General features: G+C 44.6%; 2 protein-coding genes across 3 annotated transcripts in view; one reads left to right on the top strand and one right to left on the bottom strand.

The window, feature by feature from the left end:
* Positions 1 to 2909: 2909 nt before the first annotated feature.
* Positions 2910 to 18271, bottom strand: Spf30 (survival of motor neuron-related-splicing factor 30). Its single transcript, XM_084601022.1, has 7 exons — positions 18119 to 18271; positions 17361 to 17426; positions 17091 to 17266; positions 13651 to 13738; positions 12245 to 12315; positions 9249 to 9375; positions 2910 to 3441 (listed from the first exon to the last, which is right to left on the bottom strand). The coding sequence occupies exons 1-7, from the start codon at positions 18173 to 18175 to the stop codon at positions 3169 to 3171; spliced, it is 858 nt and encodes a 285-aa protein (XP_084457148.1). The 5' UTR covers positions 18176 to 18271; the 3' UTR covers positions 2910 to 3168.
* NaPi-III (Na[+]-dependent inorganic phosphate cotransporter type III) overlaps positions 18270 to 19612 on the top strand; it is an 81472-nt gene continuing 80129 nt past the window's right edge. Inside the window, exon 1 of one of the 2 annotated variants that reach the window (XM_084601021.1) lies at positions 18270 to 18483. The gene's annotated coding sequence lies outside the window, so the exon portion shown is untranslated. The remainder of the gene's footprint in view (positions 18484 to 19612) is intronic. The other variant, XM_084601014.1, reaches the window with a different exon arrangement.

The following is a 19612-nucleotide window of genomic DNA, read 5'->3' as shown; positions in this document are numbered from 1 at the left end:
TTTCCCAATTATGCAAACGAGGCGCTTGTTTTGCAAGGTTGTTGTGCAAGATCGACCAATAGCATGCGTCAAAAGCGCATGTTGTGGTAAAGTTATCTCTTGACAAACTGAATAAATAAAGGCCATTAAAAGAAGCTGTGACCGATATCCGATGATGGGTCAAAGAACAAATTGCACCCCTATGCAGTGTCATGTCACGCTGAGACAGACTCCAAGACAGGCAATGAACGCTCTGTTCAAGAAAGCAAACAGATTCCAGTGCTCTACAAGAAAGAGAGGTCTACCGGGGTGCCCAGAAACAGGCCTTATGGAGTGGGTGTATACAAGACACATGTGCTCTGTGGCTGTCTCGTGGCCAATCACTTTTCTTTTTTTTTTTGCACACTCTTAGCTAATTAGAATCTGAGGATTGTGTTAAACAATCCAAAATAAATGGCAGAAGCCTAAGATGTGCTTTATGCAGCCCAGTCTATGCCGTGAGGTTTCGTTTTTGTGCCATTTGCTTGCAACAGCCTTAATCTGGGCTTGCTACGAAACTGATATGCAAAAGCTATCTGTACTGTACATTCTGCAGCCAATGCTGCATCTGGGACGGTGTTCCATAGCTGGCACTTTGTCACTTAGTGTCACGAGCGAGTTTACAACACTGTAGGGTTTAATTGTAACTATACATGACATGCTTCTTCCCTTATGGCAGAAAAGCCTTCTGTGCGAGATTAATTACGCCAATAATGAGCAAAATATAGTTTCGTGTCCCACTTTTCTTTTCGAGCCTTGTTCTGTGAAAAAAGCACATTCTTAAAATAAAATTCAGTGTACACATGTTCAAAACTGTAGGAAGTCTTGTGATTCAATTTGCGACAAAAATTTTGAGGGACTCTCTTCAGCTTTGCCTTTAAGGGCATGATGTGGCTTCCTTTGCAGATCCTTATTTGCATACTGTTTGCAACTTGTTTAATCACGAACTTAATTTGTGCTTACAGACACTTACCACATTATGTGCATGATCACTCGACACATATGTATAACCCTGCTTTAACCAAGCCATATGAATGTGCTGTGTGGGAAAAAGAGTAGCAAGTTCGACTTAAGATCCAGGGATCTCCCTGGCTCAATTACTATCTCAAGGGAGCTGCGTGAACTGGCAGCTTCTGTCAAGTAAACCATGTCAGTAATTTCAGACAATCTGCTGACCACAGTTAAACATCAACTAATTAGTATTTTACCTATAGAAAAATCTGATGGCAAATAGAAGTCAGCTTTGAGCAGAAATAAGACTAGCATAATAAACCTAGCGTATACCCCCTTCAGGTGCAGTGTCCACATCTGTAGACTCAATGTGCTTAACTGCAAGCATAAACACTTTTAAGTGTTCAGAATGTGTGTTGATTTCCTTATATACAATTTATGAGGAATGAGTTTAAAGCCTGGCGTGCTCCTTAGAAAAATATGGAACTGAAAATTTCCTCTCGACTGGGTTATAACTTGCACTAGCAGACAATATGCAAGAAACTGAAATAAACTTGTATGCTCATTTAAATGATATCTGTACTAAATCAGCATTCTCTAGTTTTTCTTGTCCCACTAAGTTAGATTTTGGGTATCAAAACCAGGCCTGCCAACCCCACAGTGCTAAATTTACTGTAGAGGATGCCAAAAAATACTAAGATAACAGAGCAGTCTAAACTAGAGTTCCGAAAAGTCACATAAACACAACTTCAGAAAGATGTATTTGAAGTGAAAGGTTGGCAAGTACTGAGGAGGTTACTGCTTTTGCCTTCTGCAGAAAGTCCTTGTCAAACAACTGATTGTGACAAACTCCAGACTCCTTGCATTTGACAATTAACAGTTGCTCTAGGCCCTTTTTTGACATGGTGGTGGTTTTTTAACTTTGTTCACGTCTTCTTGACTTTACTAAACACTCTTTCACACTCTGCGTTACTGTGTGGGAGAGTCAGAATGCCTAACGTAACTTCTGAGAGCTTATCATACTTGAAAGTATGCTCAATGTCCCGAAGACTGGCAACAGTGTGCCCTGCTCGTTTATGCACTCCTGAATGGTTACTTCTACTCAATCAGAAAAGCCGTGGAGACATTCTGCTTGAATAGTGGCTTGGTCCACTTCAGAATTAAAATACCCACTAATCTCGTTGCTGTCAAAGATACTTGCCGAATCTTTATTCTTCTTTGTACCGAGATGGAGCAAAATTTCCAGACTGCCGGCATGCGCAATATTCACACCAAACGGCAGTAGGTGCAGAAAGTGTACATTTTGCCTTTGCTATATATTTGTATGCACAAAAAATCCGCTGAATATTTGGGCATGAACACTTGGAAGTACTTCTTGTAGACATCTCACTATCGCACATGCAGCAACTACGCTGCCAACACAGTAAGCATAACTAATAGCTTGACAACCTCGGCTAGCCGAAAAGTAAACTGCAATAAAGATGTAGCCATACTTTATTGAATGGGCATGATCTGATTGGAGTAGATGCACCGACAAGTGAAGTGGCAAACAAATAAGATGCGCCGCGGAGTACGTAGCCCGCCATGAGACGGCGCACGCGGCACAAAACCAGCTGGGTTCGTGTTTTCGCATGTCTTCTCAGTCTAACCCTGCTACCTTTATTTTTTTGTAACACACAAGTCAAGAAAAATAGTAAAATGAGAGTGGGCACTACGATACTCGTAAGAAAGCACCGAAAATCGGGCACTTCGCGATAAAATCGTAAAACTTGGCAGGTATGCAAAACTACTTTCATTTACTTGCTTTAAATTATCCAATCTAGAGTTGGTATTATGTATGCCATGCTACTAACAGCAAGCTGTCCTTGCGAAAATAAAAACCAGAGCTCGCAGAGGAAACATGTTCAATTCTTTGAACAAAAGAACACACAATTTACACAGACAGTTTAACATTCTTTACTGATCAAGTTGGGAAGCTGGTGTCTCCACACTTTCCGTATTTACATGCAAGCATGAAACGAACAGAAAGCAATTTCAGGCGCCGATAAGAAGTCCTGTGCACAAATATCTGCAATGTCTAAAAAAAAAAAAGATAAACACAGCCCTTTACACCTGCTTCACAAGTTGGCAGGCAGGTAGGGGGCAGAATGAACACGTATGAGCCCCAAAGAAAGGGGCAACTCGGAGTGGAAGGGGGCCTCAGAATATGGATGGCGGTGCGGGTGGTGCCATGCCCTGGGGCATCGTGAATGTGGGCAAGGTCATGAGTCCAGAGGTGCCCACAGGTGTGGGCATGGGTGTGCCTCCCTGGCCGCCCGCGGCATTCTGCTTGCGCCACTTCTCCTGGTGGTGGAACTCTGTCATGGGCCGGCCGCCAATGCCGCATGTACCCACGCCCACCCGACCGTTGACGTTGTCTGGCGAGGCAAAGATACTCTTCTTCACTTGCCCCTTCTTGTTCTTGCTGAAGGCCTGGTGCAGAAATAGGAAGGCAAGGCATTACTAGACTTTCTTAACATGTACTGGTTAAATTAAATTGCACCTAAGAACTGCCTTCAAAACCAAAGATCTAAACAAGGCACAAAGGTGGAGAGGACGCTTTCCAAAGAAACTTGTCCCTGGTTATCTACTCCACACTGAGGAATGGAAAGTGACAGAAAAACAGAAGAACGCAGTGAAAAGTATCTAACGTCAAAATCATAATGCGCATGTTGATGTCCACATGAACTAGCAAGGGTACTACAGTAAAATCTTGTTATAAGAGACATGGCTACCAGAGACACTCGGTTATAAGAGACACTTGAAAATGATTTGGTTGGTTTTCCTATGTTCGCCATGTTAACAACATCGCTTGCTTCATTTTTCTTCCGCAGGTGGATGTCACACCTCGCATGGTTGCGACTATTGTCAAACTGCACCGAAATTTCCGTCATTTTGCTTCTCTAGTGCCAGTGGTACTGCTGCACTGACTGTTGAGTTGAATTTACTTTGGCTTGGATTTCCGTCTCAGCTTTTTCAATGCCAGTCGCTTTGTAGGCCGGTAGTCGGACTCTAGAGCAGTCGCCATTTACATCGAACAGTTCTGATCAACGATTTGTCTGCATAGTTTGGCATCACACACAAACTGAAATATCTAAATGTCCCGTTGAAGTTAATTACCTTTATGTTATGTTGACCTTATAGCGCTTCAAAGGCATTGTGAGCAAAAAGAAGGCTTGTAATGTGAAGTGCTTTACCTCCAGAAGTTCGGAAGGAAGCTTATACATTCTGAATTCACAAAAAAGCAAACTACTCGAAAATTTCCTGTTAACGTGTGTAAGTTTGTTTAAAGGCACTTTTATGCTGATGTGCAATAAAGTGATCTAGTGTGACTCCGCAATGTTATTATAATTTGTGGTTATAAGAGAGGTCTTTCTTGGCTCCCTTCAGTGTCTCTTGTAACGAGGTAATCGAAAACTTCAATGTGTGTCTCGGGCACCCGAGAGCATATAACAAATAGAACGGCAGAGAGCGAGCGAGACAGGCACGGGAGAACAATGCTCTGATTGAGACTCTTGCTTCTTGTCTGTTATTTCTCTATGCAGTCAATATTCATGCTAATGTACAGGCATCTGACAACAGTGTTGTACATAACATATTGCAGAAGTTTCAACATAATGCTACCTGAAGACCCTTCTCAAGTTAACGTGCTTTCGACAAGTGAGATCTAAAAGCTACAATGAGATAAGGACCATTTTTATTCAAGTGATGAATCTACTCGCATAATCAACTACACTCCCCCCCCCCCCACACACACACACAAACATACTTAGTACTACAAGTCACCGACCTTGAAAGGTTTCAGCAGAAAAAGAACACTAACTCTTCCACTTGTTACCATGAAATCTAACAAAACACACGACCCAACACAAAGGTTGAGCAGAGGGGCATGACATGAGCTGTCATGTCAATGGCATAAGTGTAGAATTCATCCAATGAAGCACTAATGTACTGCACACAGGGCAAGTGCAACAAACAATATGCACTTTTCTCTTAAAAAAAAAAAAAAGAAAAACAACAGCTGCAGGCATTCCACTGTCTCAAAGTGCAAGTTCATGAGCTGTATTGCTATAAACGTAGCTTCAAAACAATTTTTAACGAGCCTGCCACCGTTTCCGGGGCGAATGTAAGGAGCCACAGAGCACGCACAGAGAGGGACAACCGAAAGTGCCAGGAATTTCTGGCAGCCATTTACGTGCATGGTGCAGATGAGCTTAAATATATATATATGCATATAAAAATCATCATCTCCCCTTCCTCTTCCTAGCCTAACACAAACATGGGTTCAAATGAAAGATTTAGTCAGTCAGCGGGTGAAAACAAACACAGAACCCAAGATTTCGAAGCAGCGTTCCTTAGGTAGCTCGTAAAATTCTGCTACCTGCAAGCTCCTAAGTACGCCTGATATGCACTACCACGGCTGGTGAAGAGTGGTGATGACCAGCAGCAAGATTTGTAATGATGGGGAAAGAAGTTGACCACTCCAGCATAAATCAAAGCCCCCTAGGAAGCTTACTCCTGCTTTCACAATTTTACTGTTGGGGCATGACAGTCAAATCTCGATATAATGAATCCCACAGGACTGCAAAAAAATTGTTCGCTATTTTGAAATATCGTTGTAATGAAAAATCTGCGATTATAAGCCAGTGGTCAAACCTAGGTATGAAAATAATGTACCTTGGCACTAGGCACGCGTATACACAAGCAAAACCTCAAATGAAAATGTTGCACTAATTTCAAAGCAGATTTATTTGAAGAAATCTGTTATTTTCTTCTGCCGCGTGCAGCAAACATGACCAAGCACTACATAACACCACTACCCCACTACAGCACATACACCTTCCACTTTGCTCAGCACCCCATCGGGCGCATGATTGCACCGAGCGATGAAAGTACGGCCTTCGTCCATGTGCAAAAAAACAATGAGAAGTTCGATATGACCTCATCTTCAGTGTTCCCTGAAGTCTGAAAATCTTGTCTCGGTCTTTCTAAATGGTCGCAGCGGTCCATGGGGGCTAGCTGTCTGTAGAGGTCGATTCGCTTTTTCCCTGCATCAATTTCTTGCAGTGAAACCTGCTTTCCCATCTTCTTTGCACCTTAGCTGGCTGCAGTCATCGTCAGATGGCACAATGTATAGAAATTACATTTGTGTGAAGAATGCAGCTACAACCTCTGCAGTTTTGACCATCGACATGATTGTGGCTGAGTGTGCCGATGCGCACAACAGCGGCAAACGGGGAGGAGTTCGCCCAAGTGATGATTTAAAAGCGACACGGCACTGAAAGTTCTGGAGAAGACTACCGTGCTCACTGGGAGTGAGGAAGTACGGTAGACAATGTGCCTCAATTTTTAGGTCCTAGCAGAGCAATAAACGTGTTTGCCACCGCTGCTAATTATTAATTTGTCGCATTTTGTGGCTTTTAGATCGCTTCTTTTCGGCAAATGAAAAAAACATTGCGTCAGCAGGGTTCTACCACCGTCAGAGAATAGTGAAACTGCGCTGCAAATTGAACTGAGTAGCAAATACCATTAGAAAACAATTTACAATCTCTAATAATCACGCACTACCACTTCAGGAAGAAAAAAAAAAAGAAATCTATTATTTTCCTTTCCATAGCTTCCTGCATTGTCTTCAATTTAAGTTGACCCTTTTCGTTAACCACTATATGTTTGCCCAATAGGTGAGCACAAGTATAATAGTAATATCCAGCTGTTACATACTTTACATGCATCAGAATTACCATAAAAACCCGCATATATATGAACCTTGTGGGGATTCACAATCCCCTTCCTCCATTATAACACCCGCGCGTAATTAACACGCGTGATTACGTGCGCTGGCAGAGAGGTTTGTGGAGGAGAGGGCATGCTGGCCACCCCCCGCCGCCTCCCGGGCCTGCGGCGACGCTGCCGCGAGCTTCCCTCTTTCCTGCCGGCGTAACCGGGAGACCTCCTCTCCCGTTCCGTGTCGAGGAGCGCGACTGTAGCAACTCGCTCGGGGTTCTTCGGCGGATGGGCGCGCACGCGCGCGGTACATGATTTCCGCCGAGGTTACCACCACTGTCACCGAGAATCGCCCACTAACCGTAGGCACTTACCGCAACGGGATGTGAGCGAGAAGCCGCGTCAGGTGAGAAGACTCTTCCTCTCACCTCCTTGGCGCGCTTCCCCATTAGGTGGTTTTTATTTCACCCCCGTACGCGGCGTTCGCTCGCTACATGGTGGTTGTTCTTGATTGCTATTCCTTTGCCGTGTACTCGAGCACAATAAACTGTTCGAGTATGTAACTCGGTGTTTGTCCCCTTTGGCCCGAACCCGCCGCAGTGGCGATTTCTCGCACCGCGGGTTGGGGGTCACAGCTCTGTCTGCTAGGGCTGGCACGTCGGGGCTAGAAGGCGACTGTAGCGTCTAGCCCCCCCGTGGTGCACTTCTTACGAGAATTAACCCCCATAACCTTCATATAATATGAGGTGTAATTTCGGGATAACAAAGAAGCTTTCATCCGCGCATAATGTGAGTGAAAAAAGATCAAGAAAAGTATTTATTTGCACTACATTTCGCAGTTACTCCGTGAAACATACACGCTCTGCACTTTTGCGTCCAATGCTACCTTGCGCCAGGCGTTGATTAGTGCGATGCATCTTCCCGTGCCAGTCATTTCCTATCTCACATCGACACGTTTGACCAGAGAATTTCATGCATAGTTGAGAGAGGAGCTGCTCACATTCACTCAGGCCATTGCAGAAACCGCATGGTCGACGGACATGGGGCAACAGTGCGTGAGCTGCCGGTTAGCATGCACTGTACTCGTGATTGTTTGCGCTTAGCACCGCGTGCAGCTGTGACACAGCCCGAAAATGTTTTTGGATTAAGAGTAAAATTTCGCGACCGTCATAGTTCATTGTATTGCCTGCCCAGATCCCGCTGCATAGATATATCTTTTCACAAAAACTCTTCTTCGGTATTGCTAAATGCGTTTGTTATCCCATCCCGCATTTCTCAAAAGCGCGGCCCTGGAAACGCTAGTCAAGTGTGCGGACTCGTTTACATGGTGTGTCCTGCATAGATGGAGAGGCCCGCGAGATATCCGCGCAAAATGCCAAGTGCTGCTTTCATGATTCCTACATTGTGTGAGGTGCAATCGGCCTGCTTCCGGTCGCGAGTGCATCGTGAGCAGCGTGGTCGCCGTGCTTGCGAGGGACATGAGGTCAACGCGGGGAAACCGAAACCATCGAAACAGTCAACAGATGCCAATGGCTCCTCCTCTCTCTGGCCTGACACTATCAGCAATGAACCATAATGAGACCAAAACTGCGAATTTAGGCTGAAATTTGTTCGGATCTGCATATAATATGAAGCGGAAATCTGATATGATAAAATCGAGGGGGGAAAAACCTTTTATTACATGGGCGTTTTTACAGTAGTAATACCACTTGTTGGAAAATTGTGCCAGAGAGGGAAATCCCCCTCTGCTTTTAGAGGGAGTGGAGAGAACAGAAGCTGCGAGGCGCCGAGTGGGCTGTAGATTCGAGTTGAGGGAGTTTGGCATGCTACACTGCTATTGCTGGATTTGATCAGTAAGTTAAGTAGGAGACTGTGCATCATATTGTGACTGAAGGAGTGAACTCTGTCTCTGCCTGCTCATACGATCTGAGCCTGCTAGTGGCAGTGACTACTCTATCTGGGGGAACACTAACGCTAATGCATTCTTTGCCACATCGGTCACACCGATCGTCTATACTGTAAGATTTTCCTCTCAAGGGTTGTTAGTAAGCTGCCATTCATGACTGCAGAGTACCTGCAAATGCACTCTCTATGCTATTTTTGCTCTAGTTGTTTCAATCTCGAGGTCGACGGCTATTACCACCACCTGTCCTAGACAGATGTTTTCCCCCATCACTCTCGGACAGTGCTTCACTACCTACTGTAAACTGCTGTCGTTATGAGACTGTTAATTTTAATTATTTTGGCCCACCATTCTACTTTGCCTGTCCCGGTCACTGACCATGACTGGCAATTTGTACAATTGGCACAAATACCACCAATTACCCTGGCCTCGGACGATAATAGCATCCCATAACATTTTACCAGTTGATTGTAATGGGCAGTAATAATGTGGCAATCCTTCATGTTGTGCGTCCTGGGCTGATGTATGTGTAAGGCCAGTGTTGAAGCACTAATGATCAACGAATCAGGGCTGTTGCAAGGAGTCACTTCTCTGCACAATGGAGGCCGCATACCTTTGAGTTGAACTCTTGCCACTTGTTCTTCTCCTTCTCTCGATCTTCCTCGATCTGCTTCAGGCGCACAGCCTTCTTCTGAGCCTTTTTCTTTTTGTATTCCCTCTCTGCAAGCAACAGCTGCTTCCTGCAGAGAGACAAAAACAATGGCCAATTGACTTGGAGCAGAAACAAAAGAAAATGGAATGCAATGAGAAAAAAAAATGGAATGCAACGAGATGCTTTCTCCCCCCTCAAAAGATGCGGCTGCATCTAACAATAGGAGAACACCGTGAAAAGGAGGGCTCTAAAGCACCTTGCAGCTCAGCTGCTACGGCTCTGTGCATCAGGCTTTTCAAATTCTGCTAGTTAAAATGAGAAACATCGAACAAGACCTAGTGCAGCCCACACACACTGCCTATTCAGCCAACGTTGTGTTACCAAACAATTTTCTTATCAAGTCCAACAAAACAGAATCGCGAAATTTTCATTTTTTTCATTTTTCAAAGATGCCGTGCCTTGCAGCCTCGTGAGCCTCCTGACCACAAAAGTGTATATCAGGCAAGAACACATCTTAGTTCAGGGAGGGGAAGCACATAAGTGTTGGGTTTAACACAAAAAGCAAACAGGCTTAATACAAACAGTAAAAACAAACCAATCAGTGAATGTGCAGCGTTTATTTACCATTCAATCACCACTCACAGAGCCTTCCACACTCCGAGCTGGTGCTGTGCTCTGGTGCACGTTCACCTCACAAGTCGTCTCTTCAGTCCCATCTAAGCTGTTTGAAATCCCGGTCACCTTGAAACTAGGGGATAAAATGTCTGTAGAAACGGAGTTCCACATGGATAAAATCCAGCCAAACACAGTCACGAGCGGTGCCTTCTTGAGCTGCCCAGTCGGCGTCTCGTCGTGATTGCCGTGTGCCGTCCATTCTGAGTACTGCCTTCGGAATTCAACCTTAAAAAGCCGATTGATGCTAACGTCCAGGAGTTGCAGCATGCCGGTGAGGTCACCCGGAATAACGGCCGTGTCTGTGCAGACGCTGCGCAGGTGTTCTTTAACCCATCCGTTAAGTGACCACGGAAGCTGTCCAAGTCACGAGCAGCGATCGTTTGGCCAACATGGAGCCTGGGCGATTCTGCCAAATGCTTTTTACCCGGTCAAGCACTAGCATCATCGTCCATACAGCCCTTTTTGCTGGGCTCTAACTACAACTCCCGTGAGGAAAGCGTCGTTAGGAATCCTTTTGTTTTTCAAGATGACATAGGGGGGCAGCTTCCGCACAGCCACAGTGACACCCAGCATAACGGTGCACCGTTGGCACTCCACCCCGGTCGTCCGCACTGAAACACTCTTCTTCCCTTTCATTTCAACTGTGCAGTTCTCAGGGTAGTCAAACCACACGGGGGTCTGGTGGGCGTTTGCTATCTGAGACAATATATAGTTATGCTCATGGCACAGACAGATGACCTACTTTTGAAAGCTGAGCACCTTGTCAATGTAGTCGGGTGTATTATGATTGGGTTTCTAGCAGTCGACAACTGGAGCTGAGCGAGTGCAGGCGAGCACCTCTGTTCATTACAAGCCAAGGTGCTGCACCGCATGGCTTCAGCGCATTGAAAAGAAGCCTCAACATCGGGTTTGTCTGGATACGTTAGAGCAATTGCCAGACTCCATAGCACCTCAACGAACTCTGGCACCATAGAGGCGCGCCCTCCTCGGGAGCCCAGTGCGCTCGCTAGTGGACCTAGTGGTAGGCTGCTGCCAATTCCTGCCTCTGGAGTGAACAGTTCAAACGCCAATGGCTTTCGAGGCCTATAAAAGAAGGCACTGCCATTTGTTGGAGAAGACTTTCATAAGCGTCATTGAGTGCAGTGCTGCGCGCCTGGAGAGGATGTGGCTGTGTCTCCCTAGCCATCGCTGTGCGAAGACAGTCACGTGAAGCCAGTAGCTTTCGGCCCCAGTGCCGATATTAGTGTGCCTTGTAATATGACTGTATATAGTGTATAAATTCACCTTTCGTTCCCCTCGTCTTGTGGACTCCGAGCCTTGATACCCGGAAATGGACCAGAATCGTGACAGGAGGCAGCCACTGGCACAGCGTGGTCCTTAGCTGAAACGATAGGCCCTTCCTCTTTAGAGATCTTCGTAACCAGCCGAAACTAGCTTTGAAGTCTTTGTGCGGTATGCTGCTCGCACGCGCCAAGGCTTGTGTGTTTATGCGCAGCATGTCTGTTGTCAACGCGTAGCCATTGTTCTGCACTTCCACTGCATAGCAGAACAGCTCTTCTTCCAGCTCAGGATACTTGCATGGCTTGCCTCGAAAAGCACGTCTTTTGTAGCTGGTGTTCTTCAACGCATCGGACGTACTTCTTGTGCATGTCAAATTTTCTGCCCGCCGCAAGCTTGCTGCGTTTGAGGGCAAACTCCACTAGTTTCAGCTTGAAGCCTGCCGTCTAGCTACCAATATGCTTGCCCATCTTGCTGGAATAGCAACGCTCGACGACAATTCACGAAAAATAAAGCAGAGAGCACACAAGAGCCACAACTCCGGAGTGCGACCATGCCAGCCACACTACCACTGCTTACGTGCCTTTGACAGTCGCAAAACAAAGCCGGGGTGGCCGGGGCTGGCGATACCGATGCCGATATGAATTGCAGAAGCTCGCGGCAGAGGGATAATATGATAAAGATGGTGACCCGTGACTTCGGGCGCCACCTGTGGGCCTGGAAGCTCCTACGTGCATCTTGAAGGTTATTCCCGCGTGGGTCTTGGAAAGTTTGGTTGCAGTTCTTACACGCGTTTATACGGTATAAGCCTGAGTATGTGCGCTTGCTGATCAGATGCGCCAAAAATGAAGAAGCGGATGGTGAGCGTGCGTACAGTTTGCTTATCTTTAATTGCACAAAAATTCACCGCTGTGCAAGTTAACAAGTACTTACTGTACCTAACCAAATTACATTAAATATCTTTGAAAGTCAGTAGGCTGAATAGTAAATGTGCAAATTCTTACTTGGTTTTGGGTCCACCTTCAATGACATTGTTCAGTGACCGCTTGTTTTTGTGGGCCTTCAGCTGAGACAGCTGGAGGGGAGGAAGTGAGTGAGATTAGAGCGAGTCCAACAACGAAAAATAGTTTGCCTCCGTGCAAGTCACCCATCTAGTCTAAAACCAACCACAGCAGGCTGGGACACACAGCTGAGCAAGAAAAGTTTGCATAGAGAAGAGGGAGAAAAATAATGATGGTAACTTCTGAGTGCATTTAATGGAGGTCATATTATGAAGGTATGTCGAAGCGTTCAAGCATTTCGAGCAGTCAATAGCGGAAAAATATGCAGAATCAAACTGCGTAAGCAACACTCATGCTAGTATAAACACTTGACATTGCTTTGAAAGTGTCATGCCTGACACGCCAACTCACTACACTAGGCGACAGGTCCCGCGATTTGCCTCTTGCAATTATGGAATTAGTGGCTATGAGGGACATGGTTATTATTAAGCTGTCATCACAGATAATGAGGCCTCTCGACACAATCGCACAGTCTTTATTACAACCTCAACGCATGCAGAAACTGTATCAGCTGCTGTTTCGCTTGCACTGTGTCCAGTTTTTTTGCATTTTGCAATATGTCCCTGTCCCAAGTTGAAGCTCCATGTTAAACGTTCGACTTCAGTTGGTGCTCACCGCTCCCCAGCTTTGCCTTCACTGAATAGCCAGAACTGACCATGTCATTCCTTCGCAATTACTGTACTTGACGTCATTAACGCTGACAGTTGCTCCTTGTTCGGCTTTTGATAATAAAATTATAGTTAACACTGATAATTACAGCTTGCACACCTCTGAAAAAGTTAACTTGCAAGTCTGAACTAGACACCTCCAGCTTCAGGGAATGAAAAGGCTCACAATCATGGTCATTTTCCATAGAAAATGTAAGTCATTCGACAAAACAGAATGTATGCATGTAAAACTGCTGCTAATTGCATAGAATCAAAAAAGTCTTCCTTACCAACTGCTACACTCTGCCCCTATATTTTTAAACCCATCTTGCGGCCGCAGACTGCAAGAGGCAAATGAACCAACAAAATCGGCAGTCACAGTGTTCCACATGGTTCATAAGAAGAAAAAAAAAGTGTTTCCACTGATCGTTTTTTGCGTTTTTGTTTTCAGAGGGATACCTACATTTTCATCATGTCTCCATTGCTAAAGCCGACGTCAAGAGCCTACACAACCGCCCTTCGCTCTCTTTCTTGATGCTGTTGTGGATGTTATTTGGAAATAAAAGAAAAGACAGTCCAGATGACACCAGCCAGAATTCTCAGGAACGATATTGACATTTCGGGCTGTTCTGCAGCATGGGTATGTTTTCAAAAAGTTTATGGACAGTGAGTGCGAGACACACCGTGAAAAGAGGGCTTTACCTTCTGGACTATAGTGTTCCCATACGCTGTGAACGTTACTGTGGCTTGTCCATCGCCGATAATGTCATCTATTGTGGCATCATAATACCTGAAATGAGAAAACAGTCAGCGCATAATTAGCATGTGCAGACTGGGAGGAGGTCCTCAAATCGATTTTAATGAAAGATCTGTGCAAGTGATGAGATGAAATAGAAGTTGCACCGACAACTGATTTGGTGAATAGGCGGGCATAGAAAAGCATGCATCTTTTTGCAGACTTGTAAAAAGCTATCCCAGCCGTAGAAATGCATAACATGATTTTACAGGTCCATTTTCCATGATTCTGAATGAGTGGACAGCAAAGGAACTATTGTTATAAAAAAAAAAAAAAAAAATCTCACTCAGAACAAAAGGCAGCTTCAACTTACAAACTTCAACTACCTTACTACTTACTTAATTTAAAGCTCACACACTAAGCATTACAAGCTTGCACTCTGAGAGTTTCCACTTTGCATAACCAGAAGAGCAAGTTTAACACATATATTTCTGAATGCAGCATATGTCCATGCAAATAGAGAGTGTGAGGAGATGCTGGCGTATGTGGTTCTGTTTTCTCCACTCCCTCAACATCATCGTCTTCAGCCTGACTATACCCACTGCAAAGCGAAGGCCTCTCCCATATTCTTCCAATTAACCCGATCCTGTGCTAGCTGCATCCACTTGACCCCTGCGAACTTCTTCACCTCATCTGCCCACCTAACTTTCTGCCGCCCCCTGCTGCGCTTTCCTTTCTTTGGAATCCAGTTTGTTACCCTAAGCGACCATCGGCTATACTCTCTTTGCACTACATGTCCTGCCCATACCCATTTCTTCTTGATTTCCACTAGAATGTCAGTCACTTGAGTTATTTCTTACTATCTCTTAATGCTACACCTACCCTTTTTCGTTTTATAGCCCTTTGCGTAGTCCTCAACTTAAATAGAACCCTCTTCGTTAGCCTCCATGTTTCTGCCCCATTCCCCATTCACTATGAGTAGTGAAAGACAATGGCAAGGTGGGCATGAGCCGCAGCATAATAGCAGGGACACTGATGAGACATGAAATACTTCAGAGATACAGGTATGGCAGCTTTGGTGACAGGTAGCTCGGTGACAGGAAGCATAAAATAGAGCCTACTGACGACATTTCTTTAGAGCAAGCACTGTTGCAAACGTACCGGCTTTGTTAGCTGCAGCATGTCGTATGAGAGAATGCGGCAATGTGCTTCTCATGCAGTTCGTTCACAAAACAAGCCTTCGCTAGCATACTTACTGCAGGAGGATGGATATACATTCACACATCTATGAGCGCAAATGCTTTCAAAAAGAATACTGCACACAAGAAACAATTATTACAGGAATCGAAATTCCAAGTTTGGTGTATCTGCAACTGAAGGTCAAGACAAAAATAAAATAATAATAATAATAATAAAAATTGAAGTATCCTGGAGAAGAACCATCTTTCCCCCAAAATGATCAGAAAGAGGTCTTGCACACAGCAGCATTTCTTTTAATGCTCACAGCTGATACATATACTGTAAACTGAAAATGATGATGGCTACAAAGGCAGACCACAAAAGTACTGAGCTAGCTCTTTCAATAGCAGATATGTGCTATATTAGATAAGATATTAGATAAGAACGAAACACAATGTTTATACCAGATTACAACACCAAATCTAAACATACTTAATAATTAAAGCTCTTTATTATGATACGTGAAGAAAAACAGTAAAAAGATCCTTACAAAGCAGACATTACTTTGTTTTCTCAAGCCCTGATTTGCCCTTATCCACACACTTATCTTTTAGACTGTTTAATCATGCTTCTCTTCTACCCCCAAGATACGCTCAAGGGTACAAATGACATTTTTAAAGCTGCTAGGCAAGTGAAATGAATTCCTCAAAGGCATGCCTTTCAAATTTTTGCGCAAAAGCAAAGGGGGAGTCACCTTCTGAATTTTCTGCCATGACCAGCATTACACATCAGATGGAATTATACCCACAAATTTTTAGGCCAAAAGGTACTGCTCCTCCCAGACAAAATTGGGAAGCCATGGCAACGTGCAGCAGCCTTGACAGTCTTCCTAGAAAATTCTGGGCAGATGAAAGCGGCCTAACGAAATAGCAAAATTCCAGAACACAGTCGTGCAGCCCACTCGATAATGGTAGCGGTGAGGGCAATGACAGCAAAGAAAAATGCACCCCAGAGGAGAGGAGACTCGATTACCATAATACCCAGAAATGTGGTGCAACAAACACAAACACAAGTGAAGAGACACAACACACGCCCCTCAAGCTGTTATCTCGATTACATGTCAATACAACTACGTGCACGCAAATGCTGTTACAAATGGCTGTACTACGGAAGCAGAAAGCCTCAATACGAGAGCTCATGAATGTTTTCAATTGTGGGCGTTTCCCAAGTTTTTCAGATTAATAACATGAATGTCCCAATACCACCTAACACTTCATATTTGATTACCATGCAAGAAAAACAAGCCCGAGACATTAAAGGGACACTGTGGACAATTCTGTCCAATTACAGCTCTCAGCAAAAATGGATTTGCTGCATCTTTCAGGATATGCTTGTCTGGCACCAAAAGAAGCATTTATTGATGAGAAAATCAAATTATAAAAATGGTTAGAGCTAAGCTTAGCAGCTTGACATATAATTGGCGTGAGCTGATCGGCATTGGCCATCTGATGGTTACCCCTGATCATACTGCAAAATTAAGCTTGCCCACATTAGTGATGGCTGGCTACGGCCGACTAACACACACCAGAATGCAATCCTGAGGAAGGTGGAAAGCCATGCATAAAGTAACACTTGTATGTGAGCAATTGATTTCCTGTCAGCCATAGTGACAAAGCAATGCTGAGTGAGCAATGTTTGTGCTACCTATGAAACTCAAAAATTCTTGCACCAAAAGCTAGGAATTTTCTCTTTAAGCAAGGACCAACCAACGTCCCCCTTCTCTTATTAGAAGTTAAAGAGGGTATGACATTCTGGCAAAAATCGACATTTGACACATGAAATTTTAGCCGACCTAAATTGAGACTGCAAGTTTCCTATGTAATGTAACTTGCAGCTGGAAAACAAATATTGTTCTTGAGAGCACAAAACAAACTCTGTAAGGAAGTAATAGAGAATATGTGCTATATTCATTATAATTTTCTGCTCAGTGCAGTGCATAATGCTTTTCAGCTATCTGCAACAATTATACCAATTTGATAGCTAACACTTTTGGCACATCAAATTTGAGCTGCCAGAACGATTTGTACCGCAAAAACAGCTTAATGATTACACTTCAGTCACCAAGCTTTCTAAAACTTCAGTGCTTACACATGCAGAAAAAAAAAAAAAAAGAAAAGAAAAAAAAACGTTATTTATGCATTCCTGGTTTTTCTACGGAACAACTTACTGTCCATCCTTCCACAGTGCCAGGCACTTGTCACCAGGGAACCAGCCAACACTGTCATCCTTTGATGATGACGCCTCTCCTCCAGAATGCTTTGTACCCTCACTAGGATCTTGCCTTTCAGAAGATGACGGTTCTTCTGTTGTGCTGATCAGGTTCAATGTCAGGCTTATAACTTCCTATTTCCACAAGATACAAATACAGCAGAAAGTACAATAATATATTAGACATGGCACACGGGCATCGCAAATATGATTCATTGGTTCCACTTACGAGCAGGTCCTCCTTTAGTTTTAGTAAATCTTTGTCGTCTGGGTCATTCGTAAGAGCAGCTTCAACCTGAAATGGTAAAGAACATGAACAGCTGATCTTCACTTGTTCGTTTAAGTATGTCAGGCACACTTCGTTATTAACCGTGCGCGACGCACAATACATACTGGGTCTGGAAAATTAGTTTATCTTCTTCGACTTGACAGCTATTATTGTTAATACTAATGAAAGCACCAACGCATACGCAATGTATGTGCAAATTCTACTCTTTTGAGTTAGCGTTAGGATGAACTGACAATCTCTGTTCTTTTGGCGCAATAGCAGCATATTGTTATTTAAGGTATCTTTGAGGGTAGTTACTAAATTCCCAGATGCAAATGCGATTGTAGAAGCAGCGGAATTCTTAGAACATGTATTTTGATCCTTTTTTAGGGAATCTGTTGGCGACAACCTTCGGAACTACAGATACAAAGGTTGACCTAACACTTCTCGTTTTACGGAGCACGTTATACACCTGCAAATACATACGCATATTCTAAATTATGTCATTAAGATAAATCTGCCTGAATTTTGACCTATCGAGACTGGGCCAGGCAAAAAACAATGCGAAATACCCATAGTGCTAGCACTCCGTAGTAGCGGTAAATGACCTGATCAGGACATTCTCGCTCCACAGCATATCCAATGATGAAAACGGATAATACACTAGTTTGAGCACATAACAGGAGGGCATAAAACAAGTCACTTCGAGTTAAAGTTACCTGCTGAAGCTGAACTTGGTAGTTCTGAAGACTAGCAGTAGGATCGTCCATCGCCATTTTCGTCGACGAACGCCACCTCGCCCTCTGCCGAACACCACAGATACTAAAATACTCTCGTTCCAAGGATGAACACTCTCCACACCAGGTGCTTTCCCGCTTCCCGGGCACAACAGCCAGCGGCTGCTGCAGCAACAAGTGCATCGTGATCACCATGTGGTCGGTCTTCGCCCGGAGGACGCTTGATATGTGCTCCGACTTCTCTGCTCAAACGCCGGGTTTATAACGGGGTGTCAGCCTAGGATAAGGCAGCCACTTGAACGTCGTCTCTTGCGGGGACAACACTGCCACTGATTTACGTTTTTTCGGTACGTGGAATCAACTTTATTCCTCTTATTCCGCCACTTCCTAACGCGCGTATTATCCGATCGCGGAAGTCTCCGAGTTCCTGTACCGTCATCCGCCCGCAGAATTTTGAGCGGGAAAAGAAACAGTGGCGGCGTTCGTGAATATAGCACTTGATGCATAAAAGGTCCCGCAGCGCATATTACAAATATTGGTAATGCGCGTTCCTATTTGCCTCAATTTCTGAGTGACCGTGTGTGGAATGCTTGGCGGCCTGCGTCGCCGCATCTAGTACGGGATTCCAAAACAGCCGGTCTCTCATGTTACACGCCGCTGCTGCATGTTGCTGCGGTGATGTCTTTTTCGGCGAGCAGCTTGCTGCTTTTTGCGAATCTGTTCATCGTTCTTGACACATAGCAGCTCACTTCTCTGTACTGCCGTTTTGTTATATTAATTAGACACATGTGTCACGCGCGAACCATGTGACGCGCCTTGTGTCTGTGTGCAAAGTCAACTCCTCTGCGCTACCTAAAGCTTGACTACGACCGCTCTCACCGACCGTCTCTTCCGGCTTGATATTGATACCTCATAGGCTTCACGGCATGCCCGGCTTGAGCTCGGGTGCAGCGCGTCCTTTTTTTAAACTTTAAAGCGAGTGGCCTGGCTGGCTGCGGTTCAAGTCTTAGAATAATTCGAGGGGCAAGTCTTTTGCTTGGCGTCTTGCTTGTGTGGCAATACATGGGAGTCGGCGAACGATTTCTTGCTTTATTTTACTTCTAGCTGCCAAATTAACTGCGCTATCTGGCCGTTTGTCGACAGTGTTGTATTTTCTTCTTTACATCGCTGCGTTGCGTGTACCGCAAGCAAGAATAAAACGCCCGCGATACCAGAATGTCGCTTCCTCCAAATTAACCTTGGCGACAGGCTACAATCAACGCAAGGTTTGCCAGCTGTAAGCGTTGCTGAAGACAGGCCGGATGATTTGCTACGTCGCTTTACATCGACACTTTGCCATGTAGACGCGCCAGCAACTCGAAAATTTGACTCACGACAGATGTTGAGAGCACTTATTTGCTGGCTGAGAGTAGGTAAAGGGATCGCATTTACGCTCCTTACGTTTTCTTTCTTTCGCAACGTCTGTCTGTCGATCGC

The sequence above is a fragment of the Amblyomma maculatum genome, chromosome 4 (genome assembly GCF_055883805.1).
Source record: "Amblyomma maculatum isolate TAMU_Amacu chromosome 4, ASM5588380v1, whole genome shotgun sequence".
NCBI lineage: Eukaryota > Metazoa > Arthropoda > Arachnida > Ixodida > Ixodidae > Amblyomma > Amblyomma maculatum.
Note: the sequence above shows the minus strand (reverse complement) of the source record. Positions and strands in the feature narration are given on the sequence as shown.